General features: G+C 40.9%; 1 protein-coding gene and 1 long non-coding RNA gene across 10 annotated transcripts in view; one reads left to right on the plus strand and one right to left on the minus strand.

Moving 5' to 3' along the window:
• Positions 1-3059: 3059 nt before the first annotated feature.
• LOC139827182 (uncharacterized) lies at positions 3060-12616 on the minus strand. Of its 2 annotated transcripts, none has more exons than XR_011737481.1 (2): positions 12233-12616; positions 3060-9766 (listed from the first exon to the last, which is right to left on the minus strand). It is a non-coding gene; the product is annotated as an uncharacterized lncRNA (long non-coding RNA). The 2 variants fall into 2 exon arrangements; XR_011737480.1 differs by lacking the exon at positions 12233-12616 and adding an exon at positions 11603-11875.
• The window catches only part of ZNF236 (zinc finger protein 236), a 77545-nt gene continuing 69838 nt past the window's right edge, over positions 11876-19582 (plus strand). For 4 of the 8 annotated variants that reach the window (XM_071804308.1, XM_071804309.1, XM_071804311.1 and 1 more), the window contains exon 1: positions 12575-12791. In XM_071804308.1, the coding sequence (XP_071660409.1) occupies positions 12590-12791 (202 nt within the window). In that variant the 5' untranslated portion in view covers positions 12575-12589. Of the gene's footprint in view, positions 12054-12194; positions 12259-12310; positions 12397-12574; positions 12792-15109; positions 15130-19582 lie in introns of those variants that run through there. The other 4 variants (XM_065831323.2, XM_071804314.1, XM_065831324.2 and 1 more) reach the window with 4 other exon arrangements.

Consider the following 19582-nt stretch of genomic DNA (forward strand, 5'->3'; position numbering starts at 1 on the left):
CCACAGATTTACATAATGGCAGAATAACATTCTCTCTTTCGTTCTTCATTATTCTTCTAATTTGATTTACTCTTTAGATCACTGCTGAGCACTGCGTGATGTTTCTGTGTGACTAGCTATCATAACTCCCAACTCTCACTCCAGTCAGCCTAGAGCTCATGTAAGTGAAATTAGGATTTCTTCCCCTTATGTACATTTATCTACACTGAATTTCAGCTGTCATTTTATTGCTCAGTCATTAAGTTTTACCACCCCGAATAAATTAATATCATCAAACTTGATCACCTCACCACTAACGTGATTTTAAAGTCATTTATGAGCATGTTGAACAGAAAAAGCCCCAGCACAGATCTTACGGAACCTCATCTGTCACCATCTTCCACTGCAAAAACCGACCATTTGTTCCGGTCTTCTAACCATTTAACCATACAAGGATCTTCCCTCTCATGACATGGTGTTAAGTTTCCCTTAAAAGCCTCTAATAAGACACTTCTCAAAAGCCTGTTGGAGAAACCAAGTAATCTATATGTCAGCCACACCACAGCTGTCCACGTAACTGTTGCTAAGACTTCAGAAAAGCTGTCATAGCTTTTCTCAAAAAGATCACTTTATCAAGATACTCAGTAGCTCTGTTCCTGATAGCTAATCTGCATGGTACAGATGTCATGATTAAAAGCTTTATAGTTCACAAGGTTTCTTCTCAAAACTTAAAAAAAAAAATACCAACCATTCTTAGGTGCCTAGGCGGCTTTGCACAAGGAGTTACCATGGTCATGTTCGAGCCATTCAACTATTTTAGACTTGAACTCCTTTAAACTCCCTTGTGAACACCACCCTGTCCCGGTGATGGGCTGCTCTTTGTGTGCTCTGTTTGCTCCATGTGTTGTCTTCTGCCGTCACTTCCACTCCACGTAGGTCCTCTTGAGAGTCTCTCACAAAGAAGACTTTAGATCATAACCTGTTCTGTTTCTTGTGCTGTGAGTGCTGATGGAAATAATTTAGCTCCTCTGCAATGGCCTAACCCTCCTCTGCGTGCTCTCTTTATACCATGATTGCAATCCTGGCTCTTCAAACTCTGGCTGATTTTCTACATTAGATATATTTGAAGAAAAATGTATTGTTACTTGTGAATCCTTCTGCTAGATGCTCCTCAAAATTCTTCTTGTCTTACTGTGCTTTTACATGTTACCTGCCAGAATTTACAACTCTATTTTTTTTCATATGGACATCAGTTTTTTGAAGAGTGCTTCCTTACTTGTCACTTGCTCCTTAGCTATGTGGGTTTTCTTTTGCCTTTTCCCACACTTTTCTTCATAAGCAGGGTGTGTTGGCCCTGTGCTTCCAACACGGTGATGACCTAAATAAATTTCAGGTAAACTAAGAGAATTTAGTTTTCTTAGCTGACCTTTTTTAACAAGATGCTGCTTCTACACAGTTTCCCTTTTTGAGAAAGCCCAATTGCAGTGCCTAGAAAATTCCTGAAGCTGAGTGGGCAGCATTCACCAAATTTCAATGCCCTCAAGGACCAACAAGTGCTATTAAGAGGCATTCTGCTTAGTATCTTAGTATCTCTGTTTCCCTATGTTATGTTTTTTACCCTTTGACTTTTCCTCCAGCAGTGGCCACTGCAGAAGAACCCTTCGGCTGTGTACCTCTCAGGTAGCCCCTGGGTGCTGCTGAAGTGGTGGAGTCACCATCCCTGGAGGTGTTTAAAAGACACATAGATGAGGTTCTTATGGATGTGGTTTAGAGGCAGACTTGGCAGTGCTAGGTTAACAGTTGGACTCAATGATCTTAAAAGTCTTTTCCAACCATAATCATCCTATGACTCTATGCTCTGGACCCCTCAGGGGCTGCAGACTCTCCTGGGCTCTCCCTGACCAGCAGCCCCATGACGCAGTTACTGGTGGCAACCTCTGTGTTATGGTCTGATGTAGTATTTGCACAGTCACTGTAGGTAACCAAGGAGGCCCATGATTATTCTGTTCCCTGCTTTAGCTGCTTCTTTGACAGTCTTAGGATACTCACAGCAGTGTCAGCATCTTTGCTGGGCAGTTATACAAAACTAATGATGCATTTTTTTGGTTTAGGCTTAAAATCAGTTCATGTGGATACATAAAGCTGCTTGATGAAGTGGGGAGTTTCTTCATTAGATTCTAATTTTTAAAGAATACATAACACTACATCACCACAGCAAAGCCTACTTCATTTTTCACCTTCATCACCAAATTTTTTGTTTTGATGTCACAATCTGCTGTGGATTATTTTTTTTCTGTCAAACTTCTGATATGTGTACTATGCCACTTCTTTCACTTAGGGCTACACTTGCTTTCCTCATCCTGGATCTTAGATTTCAAGCACTTGTTTCTGCCGTGTTTTCTTATTCAACTGGCAGCCTATTTGATTTGTCTCCTCTCTGAATTCCCATAGCATTACCTGTACCACAAGTTCAATTTCAAACCATGTGTTCTTCTGCACCTACTGGCTTTCTCACAGCTTCTTCATTTACAAGTTCACTCATGGTATTCCCAAGTGCCAGAAGCCCAGTTCCCCTATGAACTGGCTCATAAGGCTTCACTGTATCAAGGTAATGTTCCCAGTTCCTGGTAAATCTGACTCCCTGATTTTTGCAGCTTTAATATCTGGCTGAGGAACTGGTGTTGGTGTTTGGCACCAGTATTACCGTGTTTGCCAAAAGCATAACAATAAAGGTCCTCTAAAATGAGGTCAGTTCCATGACCCATCTGAAGTATGGTGTGCTCCTTGGGACCATCATGCCAGCACAGCCCAGGGTGACTGGCTGTAGAGACAGGAAAAATCAATGAGAGTGTGTTAGTGAGAGAATTTGTAAGTGAGAACTGCCACCAAACATTTCACAATGTGAAGCTACATCCCCAGAACGTCTCTGTATACAGTAATACTCCTTCACATGAATTAACACTATAAAAGCACAAAAAACCCTAATTACATTGTTTTGTTTGCTATCACAGAAGTTTCAAAGACTATGAACATAAACATAAACATTCAGATACTTATATCTAGAAAAGGTGAGGCTTAAGTTTAAAACTAAAATACTTTTATTAGATTTTTATAATAAACGCATTGTATTTCTGTTGTTCAGGGAAGTATCAGGTTGGTGCAAAAGTAATTGTAGTTTTGGACCAGGAATTTTAAATAATCATAACTAGGCTCAACCATATCTTTATTAATCAAAATAGGAACCATTACAATCACCACATTTTTGCAAATAAGAAATAAGTTTGTTTATTCCTGTAGCATAAAAATCCATGCTTTGGGATTTGACGAAATCTTGGAAAGCATTTTCTGCATCCTGCTGTTTGTGGAAGCATTTTCCCTGCAAAAAGTTGTCAAGATGCTTGAAGAAGTGCCAACTGGTTGGTGAGAGGTCAGGTAAATATGGCAGATGAGGCAAAACTTGGTAGCTCGATTTGTTCCACTTTGGAAGCGTTGGTTGCGCAACACGCAGTTGGGTGTTGTCATGGAGAGGAATTGGGCCCTTTCTGTTGACCAGTGCCAGCTACAGGTATTGCAGTTTTTGGTGCATTTCATCCATTTGCTGAGCATACTTCTCAGATGTAATGGTTGTGCCAGCAGCAGACCACCAGTGACCATGTCCTTTTTTTGGTGCAAATTTGGCTGTGGGAAGTTCTTTGGAGGTTCTTCTCAGTCCAACCACAGAGCTGGTCATGGCCAATTGTTGTATGAAATCCGCTTTTTGTTGCACATCACAATCTGATCAAGAAATGGTTTGTCGTTGTTGCGTAGGAGAAGACGACACTTAAAAATGATTATTTTTTTTACTTTTGGTCAGCTCATGAGGCACCCACGTATCGAGCTGTTTCACCTTTCCAATTGCTTCAAATGCTGAACAACTGTAGAATGGTCAATGTTCTTCAGTAACTTCTCATGTAGTTGTAAGAGGACCAGTTTCGATGATTGCTCTCCACTGGTCATCATCAAGTTCCAAAGGCTGGCTGCTATGCTCCTCATCTTCAAGGCTCCCATCTCCCTTGTGAAACTTCTTGAACCATCACTGCACTGTATGTTCATTAGCAGTTCCTGGGCCAAATGCATTGTTTATGTTGCAAGTTGCTTCTGCTGCTTTACGACTCATTTTGAATGTGAATAAGAAAATCACTCAAATTTGCTTTTTGCCTAGCATGAGTTCCATAGTCTAAAATAAATATGAACAGTAATAATAAGTCAGTAGCAAAAAAAAAAAAGAGAAAAGCAGATTACAATAATGTATAACATAAACACATTTATTTAAGAATGTATCCAATATCAAACAGCAAATTTTAACAACGCAAAAACCGTCATTATGTTTGCACCAACCTAATATAATTGCTTACTTTCTTACTCTCACCTTCCCTGTAAGAACATACTCACTTCTTTCTTACTTTCTCACTGTGGGCTCATTTATATAAATAAATACCTATGAGTGTGATACAGCATGAAAGACTCCTATCAACAAGTAGGGAAAATATATGCTTGTGAAATTATAAAAATCCCTTAGCTACTTATCTAAAGAAAGTACAGATCAGCATTGGTTACAGCAGCTAAGATCTCCCCCGCTGCATGAATGAAGCTGGAAAACTTTTTTTTTTCTTCCTCAGTATCAAAGTATTTAGCCTAAATTCCTATCTCAGGGTAACTCATGCATAATCTGGCTCTAAAGTCTGTAAATTCATTTCCATTGAAAATTTCGGAAGCAAAACAACTCCTGTGCACTTGAGTTGTCAAGCTCCCACAGTCTACAGAGCATCCAGATCTGAGGGCTCGGTAGTGTGTCCAAATACAAGCAAATATAACGTATTTGGACAAATACAAGTAGTGTCCAAATACAAGGATTTTGTGTGTGTGTGTGGTTTTTTTTCTTCTTATAAAAAATAATCCTTCACATCAAAAGACCAATTTTCCAAACACAGTCTTCCTAGTGAAAAAAAATACATAAAGTGTAATTTCTACAAATGGAAAGCCTCATTTCAGAAACTGCTTTTCAGGACAGGTCTTTATATGTGGAGGACAGAACAAAGTTCTGAGTCTGTATTCCTTTCGACAATTGAAATATGCATGTGTCAGAAACAAGTTTACTTCTGCATATGGATGAAATCATGAACTCACTGTAGGCACAAAGATAATGTGTATTAACTGGGCATTCTTTAGAACAAAACAGATGTAGGAATGTATTTGAAAAGGCATATCTTGATCATTATTTGCAAAGACCACTACATATTCCAACAGTATCTGGATATATAATACCAAGAGAACACCAGGGAAGTTCATGCTTTAGAGGCCTTCTAGGATTGTACATTTGGTCAAGAACTAACGAAAAGGTTTTTTTTTTTTTAAATAACAACTGTGGTCAAGAATCTGGGGAAGCAGCCAAACAGCACATTTCTGAGCTAGATGATAGCTGAATTCTGTAATTGTCAGATTAAAATCCTCATGAATTAGAAACAGGAATGAAGCTGCAGGAGACTGAATGAAAATACACAAAAGCTCCATGTTAACGTTATGCAGAGATACAGACAAGTGCAATATGGACAACTACTCTCCAACAGAGCAGCCTCAGAGATAATCTGACATGTAACATAGGAAAAGAATAGAAACACAGCAAAAAGCCTGCCCAAGAACCCACCCCCAAAACTAAAAAACACCAAAAAGCAATACAGAGCAGAGAATACAAGCAAATTACAAGATCACATAAAATCGCTCATGTTGTGTTATGTAAAACAAAAAATGATGGACGGACCTTCTGTTTGGGGTCCTACACTTGTAGCATAAGAGATTATTGTGCCAAAACTTGCAGACAAGGGAAAAAGAAAATGGAGAGGGAAGAGAAGTGGAGGAAGGAGGAAGGGAAAAAAAAAGGCAACATGAAACAGAAAAGATAAACCTCAGCCTATCAGAAGACATGAAGACGAGGCAGCATATAAACAGGAAATTAAATGCCAAGTACACAGCATCAGTGAACCCAGTAGATTATGAAGGTTCCTATATTATTACTTGAGAATAGAGAGCAAAACTGCAACCACAAAAAGACAGATTAAAATTATATAATGCACTATCATAAAATCACAAAGATCATTTAATTACCCCCCGCAAAAAAGGATGCACAAAGAAAACAAAGAAACAGCTCAGAGGCTGTCAGTTCAGGTAGTACAGGCAACACAGCAACTAATGTCACTGAAATACATCATGAAACTCATTACAGTATATTTCTGATAAATGATTTAAAACAGATTCAAAAGCAAAACGAAACCAAGACCCCATACCATCTAGATCTGATAATACGCTATGGCATCCCTGCAGCAAAGCTGCTGAAAGATCAGCAGGTTGTACTGGAAGGATTGGAATGTCTTGAAGGTACGTTACACCCACAGAAAATACAGCCAGTGGAGTACCGGCACCACAGGGGGTGTGTGACTAACCGGAAGAAAAATGGGAGCACCAAGAGCAACAGAAAAACACAGCTCGGGTCACAGAGCCTCGGACTGATCAACGTGATGGTAATAACTGCACATTTAGGAAAGCTGTCCAAGAAAACTGCGATGTCTGTTCAGTTATAAAAATCGAATGAGCCTTAAAATCCCAGGATAGGACCCAGCACGGATAAGATGGTTTTGCAGGGATTCATAGCTATCCAGTTAGAACTCCCACACTGATAACAAATATCATTTTTATCTTTTAGATGATCAGTTTGAGGCAGCGTCCAGCTAACAGGTCAAAGCCACACAGACATGAGATATCTAACTTCAGCGGCTTATATTAAAAGAAGCCGCTAGACCCAGTGTTGTTCTTACCGGATTAGCAGTCCCAGTCTCACTAAGACTGAACCTCTAATACAGTTGTACTGTCTCAGTATGCTACAGTACACGAGTATACCACCTCACTGTTACAGTGAATTTTCTCTCAAAATACCTAGCTGGACATGTAGTCTTATGGATGACAATGAGAACTTTAGGGATATTATTTAAGTGGCTAACACTATTTTAATCTACCTTTTCAATTGTAATTGTTTTTTATAATAAGTGTAAACACCAGATTTTTAGAGTATTATTTTTCAATCGAAACACTGGTTTACACTGGAATAGCACCTTTAGAAGCAAGCTAGTGGACAGGGCTGGAAACCCAAGTCCTTAGCCATACAAAAGCAAACCAAGGAAGTGTAAGAGACATACTTTTTTGATAAATGAACAATCCAACCTAGCAAAGCAGAAAAGATTTCTTTTTCCTTGGAAATTAATATGTTAAAAATGGAAAATTGCTTCTTTGGTAAAATACTTCATACAAAACATATACTGCAGCTCTTATAGCATATAATTCCAACAATTACATACACACTAAATACACACCAGGTCTATTCTAGCTTTTGCTATTATAGTAATATGAGAGAAGACTGCTGCTTTTATTGACATTTCCACATGACTGCAGGTTCTAGTTCAGGTTAAGTCCTATAAGCATCAAGCTGCCTTTCCTGGTGCGAGTTATTTCATTTCGGTAACAAGTATAATCAGTTCTAAGTGCATTTACTGTTTTGTGCCTACACTAAGGAAACGTGCTTCTACAGCCTATATAGACGCTATAGAGGGCTGGTTATACTGTGTATGTAGAATATTGTGATGGCCTTTGCTTCTCTCACCTCTGGCTGAACACAGAACTACTTTGGTGTATCAGTATTTCCATCATGCTGGGAAAATGCAAAAGCTAAAAACCATGAGAATTCAAAATGCGTTGTATTTACGTAAATCTCATTATTTTAAGCAAATTGTGGAGGGATTTGCCAACCTGGAGTACTACAACCCTACAGCTTTAACTAAGGGAAAGCATTGTGCTGCCCTAGTTTGGAAAACATGGAGAGCTAATTCATGACATAGTTCCTCAAAATAAAATTAAAAAAAAATATTGAGCACATTCTTATATATTATTTTTGAAACCTATATAAAAAGGATAAATTTGAAGTCTTATTGAAGAGAGTAATGATCTCATTCTGACGTAAAATTCAGGCTAGAGTAAAAATTTTCAATCACTGGTTTCACTGGTGAGTGCAGTAAATAATTTTATTTGCCCTACTGAAAAAAAAAAAAAGGTTGAAACAATCTCACAAACAGAAGCAGTCTGTTCAAATCAAACAAACCCAAACTGAAGTTAAACAGCTGGCATGGGAATTTTAGTCCACACCGTTCACCTGTGGCAAAGTCATAAGCAACTAAAAACAGTATCTTACAACAGTAAGGGTCTGACAACTGTAACAATAAATAGTACCCTACTTAGTAAGTAGCTTTACTTGAGATGGTTCACTGGGATTCATCAGTTTGCCTTAAGATTTAGTAGCACATTGAGTACCACTAGTTGGTAGCAAAACCTAGAATTCAATTTGTTCTGTGGCCTTGTGTTAATCTTACTCTCTCTGTCGCTATATTCTTCATCTGTAGATAAAAAAACCACATGACTTTCAATGTTGCATATTTTAAGGGTTGACATTACAGCTGCTTTTCTTCCTAGGAATTAGTGATATTAGATAATAGCAATGATAGGAAGAGTTAAAGGCCAACCATCTAGCACTCTTGAATTAATTATTCACAGAATACAACAAATTTTAAATATTTCAAAATAACAGCATCTCTGCAAATGCAGGCAATAGATTAATTAGCAAGTAGAGCAGCACTTTTAGCTATGCGTGCAGTGCCTTTCTTCCAGGATTTGCAAAGTGCATGTGAAAAATATTATGTCAATCACATAGACAAAGAAGAGAAATTACACAGAGATTAAACAGCTTCAATAGATTAAAAATGGCTGTATATATATATTTAAAGACAGTATTTTGAACATGTGATTTACCACTGGATTTCCTTATTAATAAAAAGATATTTTCATATGCTCTTCAACATCTCTTCCATATACTATATCATAAAATAGTTATTTTTGTTTCCCAGCATAACAGGATCCTGAAGTAAAATCTGATGTCTTTTCCACTTCTATGCAGAGCTAGATTTGGATGGAAGGAGTGATGCAGACGTGCTAGAACACAGAGAGGCAATGACAAACATGCCACATAAATCTGGAACAGATGATGCAGAGACTTTTGGAGTAGAAATTTAACCATGACTGTATGTACTCCTGCTGGACACTGAAAGACATGCAGGGTACAATACTGCTGAAAAGATAAAATGGAAATTAAAGTGGACTTCTGCATTAGACTTGAAAAATAAGGTACAATTTTCATTATTATCTGTATAGACAGAAGCTGCCTGCACCTACCATCCCAACTACATTCCTGCAAAGTGTTCATCAGTTCTTTCCAAAACTGAAAAAAACCTCAAGATTCAAAGTTCTTAATCCTAATGCAGAAGACCTCAACAAAAAATACAGATAATCATGATAACAAAGGTCAAAACAAAATCAGGAGAAGTAGTTAAAACAATAAGTTTGTGCAAAGTCTTTTTAGATATTGGTTCAGTTGAGGTTTGAGTCCTGCCCCTAGGGCTCAACTGAAATCTTGTCAACAGCTGTCACCTTTTCTCATGTACAAGTGTTACAGGTTGTAGTTCACTGCCAAGACAACCTGCAATCTTAATTTTCAGCACAGAAATAACCTATAACCAGCAGAGGCCACTGGTGTTCCGTGCCTTTTCCCTGCCTGTAGCTGGGCTGTAGCAAAGAGTCAGCTCACAGGAGCCCCAAGCAAGGGTCACAGCAGCTTCAGTCCTCCTTTCCATACTTATGCTCCAATGCTGCACGTCTGCAGAGAAAATTAAATACAGTACACTTTTTATCGGCAGACACAATAAAATTATTTACCCAAACTTAGCCTTCAGGAAGAAATGAAACCCTGAATTTCAAAACCCTGATTTCAGTCTTTGATATGATTAAATTTGGTAGCTAAACGCATTTTTTAAGATGTAATTTAATTAGGTATCTGAAAGGCATTTAACTTAGAACTGATGAAAAAAAATAGTTTCATACATTTGCAACAGAACAAGATAAATTAACAAATCAACAAAGTGATAATAAACATTAAATGATGAGAAACTAAATAATATTTTGCTACTATACAGGTATCAGTACCCATCTGGCATATTTTTTGATCAGTGATCTGAAGTACCTGCCTAATACTATTTGCAGAGACTGCAGAAAGTGATATTAAAGTAATAAATGTTATAAGAGGACAGCGTCTTCCAGCTTGCTTAACTAAGCCTACATCCTACTAAATGTATCTTAATACAGGCTACTGAAATATTGTACGGCTTGAAATAAAGAAACCAGTCAGGTGCTGGCTGTACCAGATTGGAGGAGGTGAAAAGGGATATCTTGGAAAGCTATGACAAGAATTTGAGCACCGTAACAGTCCATCAACTAAGCAGCAACAACCTGGTTCAGTGGGAAATAGATTCTGGATCAATCTTTGGGTAAAAGACTGAGTAGCAAAAAAAAAAAAAAAAAAGTTTTACCACTGTAAGCAGTATTTTCATAGCAGTTCCCTTTGTACAGAAACATACCCTTTTTAAAAGGATATTTAAAAATTAAAAGGTGTAGAAAGTAAATGTAACTGTGAGAAACCTTTAGAATCTTAAATAGGTCAAACTACCGAGATAATGAAAAAAAAGATCAAGTCAACCATTGAAAGCAACTGTTCTGTATGTAAAGGTTTTTATTCAGCAAGAAAGAGGTGTAATAAAATCTCATTTTAGAAGCTACAGCCCTGTGAATGAAAAAATGCAATACAGCAGGGTCTTGGAGAGCAATGAACACCATGAATCACTGAACAAGCTACCAACAGAAACATCATCATCTTTATTGACACCTTTCCAGGGGCCACACTTCCACTGCACACAAGCTACAGGCAACAGAACTACATATTATGGCTTGTGACAGTCCAGAACTGTATTAAATGACCCAGTGATCTCTTATGACCCTCCCCAGATCTACTCACAGGCAGCAGAGGTCAGTAAAGTAACAGACCAGCCAGTATTCACAGAATCACAGAATGTTAGGGATTGGAAGGGACCTCGAAAGATCACCTCCTCCAATCCCCTTGCCAGAGCAGTAACACCTAGATGAGGTTACACAGGAACGTGTCCAGGTGGGTTTTGAATGTCTCCAGAGAAGGAGACTCCACAACCCCCCTGGGCAGCCTGTTCCAGTGCTCTGGCACCCTCACTGCCAAGAAGTTTCTTCTCAAGTTTAAGTGGAACCTCCTGTGTTCCAGTTTGTACCCACTGCCCGTGTTTTATCATTGTTGTCACAGAGAGGAGCCCGGCTCCATCCTTGTGACCCTCACCCTTTACATATTTAAACATTAATAAGGTCACTCCTCAGTCTCCTCTTCTCCAAGCTGAAGAGACCCAGCTTGCTCAGCCTTTCCTCATAAGGGAGATGCTCCACTCCCTTAATCATCTTTGTTGCTCTGCGCTGGACTCTCTCCAGCAGTTCCCTGTCCTTCCTGAACTGAGGGGCCCAGAAATTATTTTAAGTATGTAAGTAAAACCCGACAGCCCTGCCAGGGACGCGTGCTGGGGGACAAAGGCATTTCTGGGGCCGGGGTGAGGCCCATACCCGCCATCCACACGTTACACACCTCTGAGGTTAAATCCAGAATTAAGGGAAGGCGCAGAAGGCGAGGGCAGGGAACAGCGCTGCCGCAACGGCGGCTTTGACCGAGGCGGCCTGAGGCCGCCCCGCTCGTTTCTACGTTCTGAATTGGAAACTTCAGCCGTCCTGCCGAAGCCACCCACCGTGCCGGTTCCTATAGTCAGCAGAACCAAAGGCTCTGACCCCGACAGGCACGACCCCTTCCCTCAGAAAACCAGCGCGACCAGTCACCCCCGCCACCCACCTCCCCATCCGGCGCATGCGCCGCCGCCCCCGGATGTCCCAACCCCCCACCTCCGGCACATGCAGCCCCCACCGCCGGCGCTCCGCGCATGCGCACCCGAGCCTCCCCGCCACCTCCTTCACGCTGCCGTGCCCCCCCCCTCCCCCCGCGCCGGTGAGGCGCCCTCAGTGCGCCTGCGCCGCCCGGCCGTGCCGTGAGTTCGCCTCTTCCCCGCTCCCGCTTCCCCCCCTCCTCCCCGACCCCGGTAGGCCTGTGTGCGCTTGCGCCAGCTCCCGGCCGGGCCTATTCCCGCAGCGCCGAGCCCCCGGCGGCCCGTGTGTAGGGCCGGGTTCTGCCCTCTCGTCCCCGCCCCCTCGTCCCCCCTTCACCAACCGCCGCTTCCTCCGCCGTTGCCAAGTGTGCGTGTGTGTGTCTGTGTGTGTGTGTGTGCGCGCGCGGGCTGGGCGGGGGGGTGGGGGGGAGGGAGGGGGCAGCCATGCCGAGGGGGCGGCCTCCCAAACCCAGCAGGGAGACTAGCGGGGCCGGCACCGAGGCAGGTAAAGAGCGCGGCCGGGCCAGTGCGATATGGCGCTCGGGGGGTGGAAGCGCGGGCGCTGCGAGGAGACTAAAATCCTCCGCGGGCTGCGCATATAGTCCCCGGATATGGGGGAGTGGAGGCCGGGTCTATTGTGCGAGTGTATAGGCGAGAGGGCGGAGGGGAGGGGAGCGAGCCTGGCCCGGCCCTGCGGAATGATACCGAGCGGGCAGCGCCCGCCGCCCCACACGGCGCGGCGGAGGGGAGGGGGAGCCCGGCCGTCCCGGGGAACCCCCAACCTGCCTGCAGCGACTCGCCTCCCACTCGGGGAGCGGCGGTGGCGGCTGCAACGTCCCCTCACCCGTGGGAGGGAACCAGTCGCGGCGCAAGCGTTGCGTTCGCTTGGCTGCTCCGTCGGTGAGGCTGCCGGCGGAGAAGGGTTTCTCGGCCCAGGCCGGAGGCCTCGGCCTTGCGTTCTTCTTTCTCCCGGCCGTAGTGCAAGCGCTGTGAACGCAGGTCCATGTGGCGGGCTGGCTGGTGCGGCCGAGGGAAGAGGCCGGGCGGGCTTGCGGCAGCAGGACAGGAAGGGTCCGGGGTTCTTCCGCTGTTCTTTTCCTTTCCCCCGCACCACCTCCACTCTCCCCGGGCCGCATTAACGAGAGCTTCCAATAAAGGATGACAAACGAGTGAAAATCCACTTTTTCCGTGTTTCTGACTACAAGAGGGAAGGCTTTCGTGTTTGAGGTTTTAAAAAATACATTTGTAGTTGATTGTGAGCATACGTATAAAAGAAAGAACAGGTTTTCTTACCCGAACGTGTGCTAGTCTGCATCACACTTTAAATTTTTGCTTGTATTTTGGTGTTACTGATGTCTAGAGAACACTTAAGGGCAGGACTGGTTTGATGGGCTTGGGATTTTTTCGACAGCAGTTTGTAGCTGGTGAGTTTTATGGCTCTTTTGTGTAGTTCATTCGTGCTGATGTTACTAGGGATCTGTGAGCAGTATCTGAATAAAGCCCAAAAACTGCAAAAATACAGTGTTTCAGGTAGACCTAGAGCCCTCTTCAGTGACTTCTCTTCCAGCACAAGCATGTAGCAGTAGATTAAAAAAAATATATATATATTTTTTTAAACTAGATACAATGGGAACTGTTAGGGCGTAGGTTTCAAAAAATGTTCAAATACCATGGCTATTTCCATCATGAAAACTAATTGATATTTTCAGTGTAAATTTGGGATGTCTGTTTTTCTGAATGCTTGCAGATGAGTTCTGGCTCTTCAAGAGGAATGTGTAGGTGAGCCTTCTGTGGAATATTTTTTGTAGAATTGAAATGTGTTGGCAGGCAAAAAAATGCCATACTGTTACATGAGTGTTAGGAAGTTGGGTAAAATGTTTTCTCTAGTATGGAAAACCAAATAGGCCACAGGTTCCTACCAGAAGATTTTATTGTTGTCAGAGCTGTTGATCTCAGCTTTTGTACACTAAATAGTAAGTATATAATAAAGGACCCAAAGAGCACCAGTTTTGGAAGCTGAGGGGTTTTCTTTAAAGTTTTGGTTTTTTTTAACTAAAATGTCTACTTAATTTTCTAGTAGCTCTTGTAAGAGTACACATGTATCATGTGCATATAAGCTCCTGTAATAATGACATGGTGTATGAATGAGAAAAAGATCAAGACTGAGACAAATTGTCCAGAAGAAGTGCCTAATAGCTGTATTGGTTTTGCTTGTTAGTTGGACCTCTGTCTTAGACTCTTCCTGTGGTAAGAGGTATGGCTGACAGGACTTGCGGTGAGTTTGATATTTTTTATGTATTTTTTTAAAGGAATTTGCTCATTTATTAATGAAATTGTTTCATAGAGGTAGTTTGATTGCAGACAGCAGTTTAGAATTACAGACTGTAGGGTTACCATAGGGATTCAGAGACTTCTGCAGTGGCAAGGACTCTGCCCTGTACAGGCAAGTGTTGTGGGTTCTGTAGTCTGTGACTCTTGAGATTTCAGCAGTTTTGGACAACAGCAAAGTCAGTGTTGGCAAGCATCGCGTTTTCTTTGACACTTACATGTGGCTAAGAGAAGGTCATGAATGAAGAAGCTCTAGATGAGCAGCACAGCTTGAATCTGGGGAACTGATATTCTCAGGACCTTTGGCTTTTTGGCCCATTCACATACAGACTGAGAGACTTTAAAACTGGGTTGTGAATTCTATATGCTTCATTTTTAGTGGGAGGAATTTGATTTTGCTTAGTAAATTGTACAATTTAGATTTTGTTCTTTTTAGTATGGCACTCAGAATTCTTATAACCCTGGTACACTAATGTCTTTTACAGAAGGGAAGTGTTGTTCTCTGTAGTTGTATACTCTGCATGTTTTTGGTGATACATCTTTGTTTGGAAGAAAATAAAGTGAATCAATAAAGTTTTGTTGCGCAGCTTCCTTAGACTTCTTTAACCACTGTGCATGTCAAATACTAGAATGTGTTCTTTGTTCTAGGAAAACTAAATATGCTAGATAAAAACCTGAACTCTAGGCAAAAATAGTAAAAACAATGTCTCAAAGGCTGCTGTTGTAATTTTTTTTTTTTTTTTTTTTTTGCATTGGTAGTGTTTTCCCAAAACCATCTCGTGATTATCTCTCTCTTTTTTCTTTTTATTTTTTAAACTCAATTGTTGTTTGAATTGACCTGTCTGATGGGCACAAACTGAAACACAGAAAGTTCTGTCTGACCATGAAGAAACACTTTTTTACTGTGAGGGTGAGTGAGCACTGGCATTGGTTACACAGGGAAGTTGTGGAGTCTCTTTCCATAGAGATATTAAAAAAAAAAAAATCTATACATGATCATGGGTAACTGTCTGTAGGTGGCCTTGCTTGAGCAGTTGGGCTTGGTGGCCTCCAGGGGTCCGTTCCAATCTTAACCATTCTGTGATTGTTTTTGATGTAGATCAAGTATAGGGTATGGTTCTCAAGAAGCTTGAAAGAGCTAATCTTTTGTGGTTTGGGGTTTTGCTGCTACTTGATTCTTGCTCTGGCTGCTTAGCAGTGGTTGTATAGGAAATCCTTTTACAAAGGTGTGGCAGGTCCTTGGCTCTTGCCTTTCTGAAAATTTTAGGATGAGACCTTGAATATCTATGAAACAAGAATGCATTAGAAAAAATGGTACTCCATGCATATGTTTTTAAAGAAAGAAAAGGACAAGCTGGTCTTAACACAAAATTGGTGTTAACACGCTAATAACACATGTACACAGGTTCTTGTGACATAGCTTCTAACCTGAGAAGGAAATTTAAAAAAATTATTCATGTGTGTGGCCTTAGAGTTTCCAGTGTGGCTACTGTGGTTCTAAGTAACCCTTGTTACAGCGTTTGCCCTCTCAGAGTTTTATGCTATGTGAATTTTCTGTAGTCTGTTGTGCATCATTGCCAGCATTCATTTGAGAAGCACTGGCTGAGGGGTAGTTCTGTTTACTCAGTTTCCTTAGGAGTCTCTGTGAGACACTAGAAAGTGATTGCTGCTGCTATTGGGCAGCTAAAGTAGCGCAAAGAAAACATGCAGGGAAAATTGTGTTCTATTTATATTGCTATATGTTTTCTCCTGCCCTTTTATGAATATATTTATCAGATTTAAGCTTGGATATCTTAGAAATACTTTCTTAGTAATAATCCCTCAAACTGTTACCTTGGTTTTAGTTTTAGCAATTAGCATAGCAAAGGCAAGAAAAAGCTTGTGGGTTGAGATAAAGACAGTTTAATAAATGAAGGAAAAAAGTAAACCAAACCAAGTAACCAAAAAAATCCCCACCCAACCAAGTGATGCAGAGGCAGACATTCATCACCTCCCACAAGCAGACCGATGCTCAGTCAGTCTCTGAGCAAACGCTGCCTTGGAAGAACTACCCCTGACTTTGTATTGCTGAGCATGATACTCCTTGGCATGGGAATATCCCTGTGGTTAATTTGCATCAGCTGTCCCCTCCAACCTCTCTCCCACCCTCAACCTACACATTGCGGGGGCAGAGTGAGAAACAAAGGTGGCCTTCATGCTGTACAAGCACTGTTCAGCAATTGCTAAAACATCATTGTGTTACCAGCATTGTTTTAGTCACAAATTTGAAACATGGCACCATATGGGCTGCTATGAAGAAAGTTAACTCCATCCCAGCCAGACCCAGTACAATCTATTTAGCATCTAACCAGCCACGATGGCACTGTTAATACTGTGTTCTGTCAGGCTTCTATGCTGCCTGCAGCGCATCAGGGTGGCTTTGCAACTTCTGGAGTCCTCTGTGGTCCTGCAAGGAGTGCAGCTGCTTTGTGTTGGCAAATGCCAAGCAATGGGCACACGTACATCCGTCTCAGCAGTGTGCTCCTGGAAGCTGCACGTCTGGATTTGCACTGCTTTAAATTACAGATTATTGACCAGCACATAATAAAACTACCTTTCCTGATATGAGCAAATCTTAAATAATTTCTGGATTTTGCTCCGATACATGGATTGAGTGTTGAGTCTTTCCTCTGCTCCTCCCATTAGAAGTCATGAGGACTGACTGCTTACTGTTCTGTTTGAGTGCTGTGCTACCTTTAAGCTAACCTGATCCATTTATGATTGCGGAACTAAACAAAATGTTTTAATGATTCATTATCACCTGTGTTCCATGACTTCTAGTGTAGCAAGAGGAAACACCAATATCACCATAGCTGTTTTGTTCTCTTGTCCTACCACTTTCTTTCCACTTGTAAATTAGTAAATAGGTTTTGATAGGGTCGGACTCTTTTGTCCCTAAACTTGCCAGCTGCCGTTTAAGTTCAGTGACGAGTTTTCATTCACGAATTCTGCAAGCTTGACTGTTGTATCTGCAGCGTCCTCTCAGTTGGCTGTGAGCAAGCTATTGGAGATCTAATAAGGCTCTGCGGTGTTTACAGCTGAATGGGTCCATCTGCGCCTTGCAGAGAGGATTGCTGGCTGCTGTGAGGCACAGTGCTGCTTACATAAGGAAGGAATGGTTGGGGGTGCTCTAATTCTGTCTTCCTGCTTCCACGTTGAGTTGTCTTTATAGTGGAGAGCACCTGCTTGCTGACTCAACTCCCAAGGTCAAGCTTTCATGAAGGCTCTATCGGAGAAATCTATAGCTGAGTTGACCCGAGGCTTTGATTGCTATTGCTCTGTGAGGGGCAATTAGTTTCAAAAGAACTTGAAGGTTGTAACATTAAGAGTATTTGAAGAAGTCTGTCTTTAGAATGAAAGTTTATTATCTTTGATAGGTACTTTAAAATCTGATTCTGGTATTTTTGGGCACTTTGGACAAACTGTAAGAATACAGGTAAAATGTATGTTTGATAGTGCATAATGAGCTAAGTGCTCTCTGTTTAGTTTAATTGTATTGACTGTCTCAAACTGTGATGAAATAGGCTTGATTTATATTGCCACTAGACAAACATGCAAATTTAAAAAAAATACAGAAAGTAATAGTACCTTTTGTACTGTTTCCATGCAGTTAATAGTAATAAATGGCAGTGTTTTAAACTTTGCATCTGTTCAGTGAGGTTTATATTTGTTGTAGTGTGCAGGTTTTGATGTTTTGGTTTTTTTTTTATTTTCAGGGGTTTTGTTACTCTAACATTGTGTTTTGTGAGTGTGTGTTTATGTATGGCAATGAGTAGCTTCCCTCTAGTATGAGCATGGCATTTTTTCCTGTGATCCTGTTGATGCTATATGCTTAATAAGTTAATATCTTCTCTAACTAAAACCTCAGACTTTTTATTTTGTGTTGTTGACTTGAATGACATTCTGTTACTTTGTTAACAGACAGCAGACTTTTTTTTTTTTCATCTGGATAGAGGATATCTGACAACAAATACGTTGCTTAATCTGTATACCCAGTACTTACATTTTTCTGGGAGCATGAGCACCATATTAGCTATTTATGATACGGTTGCTAATCTGATAAGTGGTGAATTGTGACCGTCAAATGCTATGTCACACACGCCAGTATTTTTGTTTTGCTTTGATACACAGGGATATTATTTTTTTCAGTAGATTTATCAGTGTATTTAAAAGTACAGGATCCATATCCCACTGCCAGCTTATTGAATTGGCATTATTTCCATGTTTTTGGGTATTCAGAAATACTGGCTTTTAAGATGGGTTCAGTATTTTGCAGTGTTTGGCTTGTTTTGTGGTCTAGGCCAATGCATCTAAAAGCATTTTCTCTCTGATACAAGGGAAGATGATTGCACAACTGGCTTTTATTGCTGATTGCCCTGAAATATGATAATGTAGGTTATTACTTTCACTTGCTATGATATGGAGGTATCAATGTAAATAATGTCTTTGTCTGGTTAATAATTCTAGCAAAAAAACGCCTGCTGTCAAACTGTTACTTCATTTTTATACTGAAATGAAAACAAACTCAAGACATACTTTGAGTTTGTGACATCTGCCTGAAAAGTGGAAATATAGCTCACTTGGTTGTTACTTTTTTGATTGACAGTATCTTTCTGGTTTTTCAGTCTTCACAGTTCTAAATGCATCATAACAGTTTTGTCCTTACTGTTATGCAATTGCTGGATTTCACTGGGGATATTATTCTGAATACTCTCCTTGTTACTAGAAGAATAAAATAAGAAAGTCACTTCCTGCATCTTTAATAAAAGGGAGCTGTGCAGTTCTCAGACATACCCAGTATTTGTCTGGTAGTAGAGAATCAAACTGTATTTTAGTGAGAATATCAGTGAAAAAATATTATCATAGTCTAATCTTTCCTTTAAGCTAGTTCAGACATAGTGTTAATGAAGAAATCAATTTGTATTTTAATTAGAATCTGCATTAGATCTCAGTCCCGCCCTTTGAGTGAAACAGTTGAACTTTCAGAGTTCTTTTAAATCCAAACGGGACTGCTTTTCTCTTCATACCGGCTGTAAGTACTTAGAGCAGTCTTCGGCCTGATCTTCCAATAGTTGAGCCTTTGAAGATTTCTGGAATCTAACCTAAATTGATTCGCTCTGCCTTATCCTTAAGGCCTTTAGATTCATTTCTGCAGTCAGAGGCCTCTTGCCGAGAAACCGCCTTCAAGCGGGACTGCCTCTCAAACGTCTGGCTTTTGCTCCTTAGCAGGATGAAAAATAGGACCAAAAAGAAATTAAATTTGTCTTTTTAGAGTTGCAAAGGCTTTATTTGAAAAAGCAATGGCTTATGGTGTTATAGACATA

The sequence above is a fragment of the Patagioenas fasciata genome, chromosome 2 (assembly GCF_037038585.1).
Source record: "Patagioenas fasciata isolate bPatFas1 chromosome 2, bPatFas1.hap1, whole genome shotgun sequence".
Classification (NCBI taxonomy): domain Eukaryota; kingdom Metazoa; phylum Chordata; class Aves; order Columbiformes; family Columbidae; genus Patagioenas; species Patagioenas fasciata.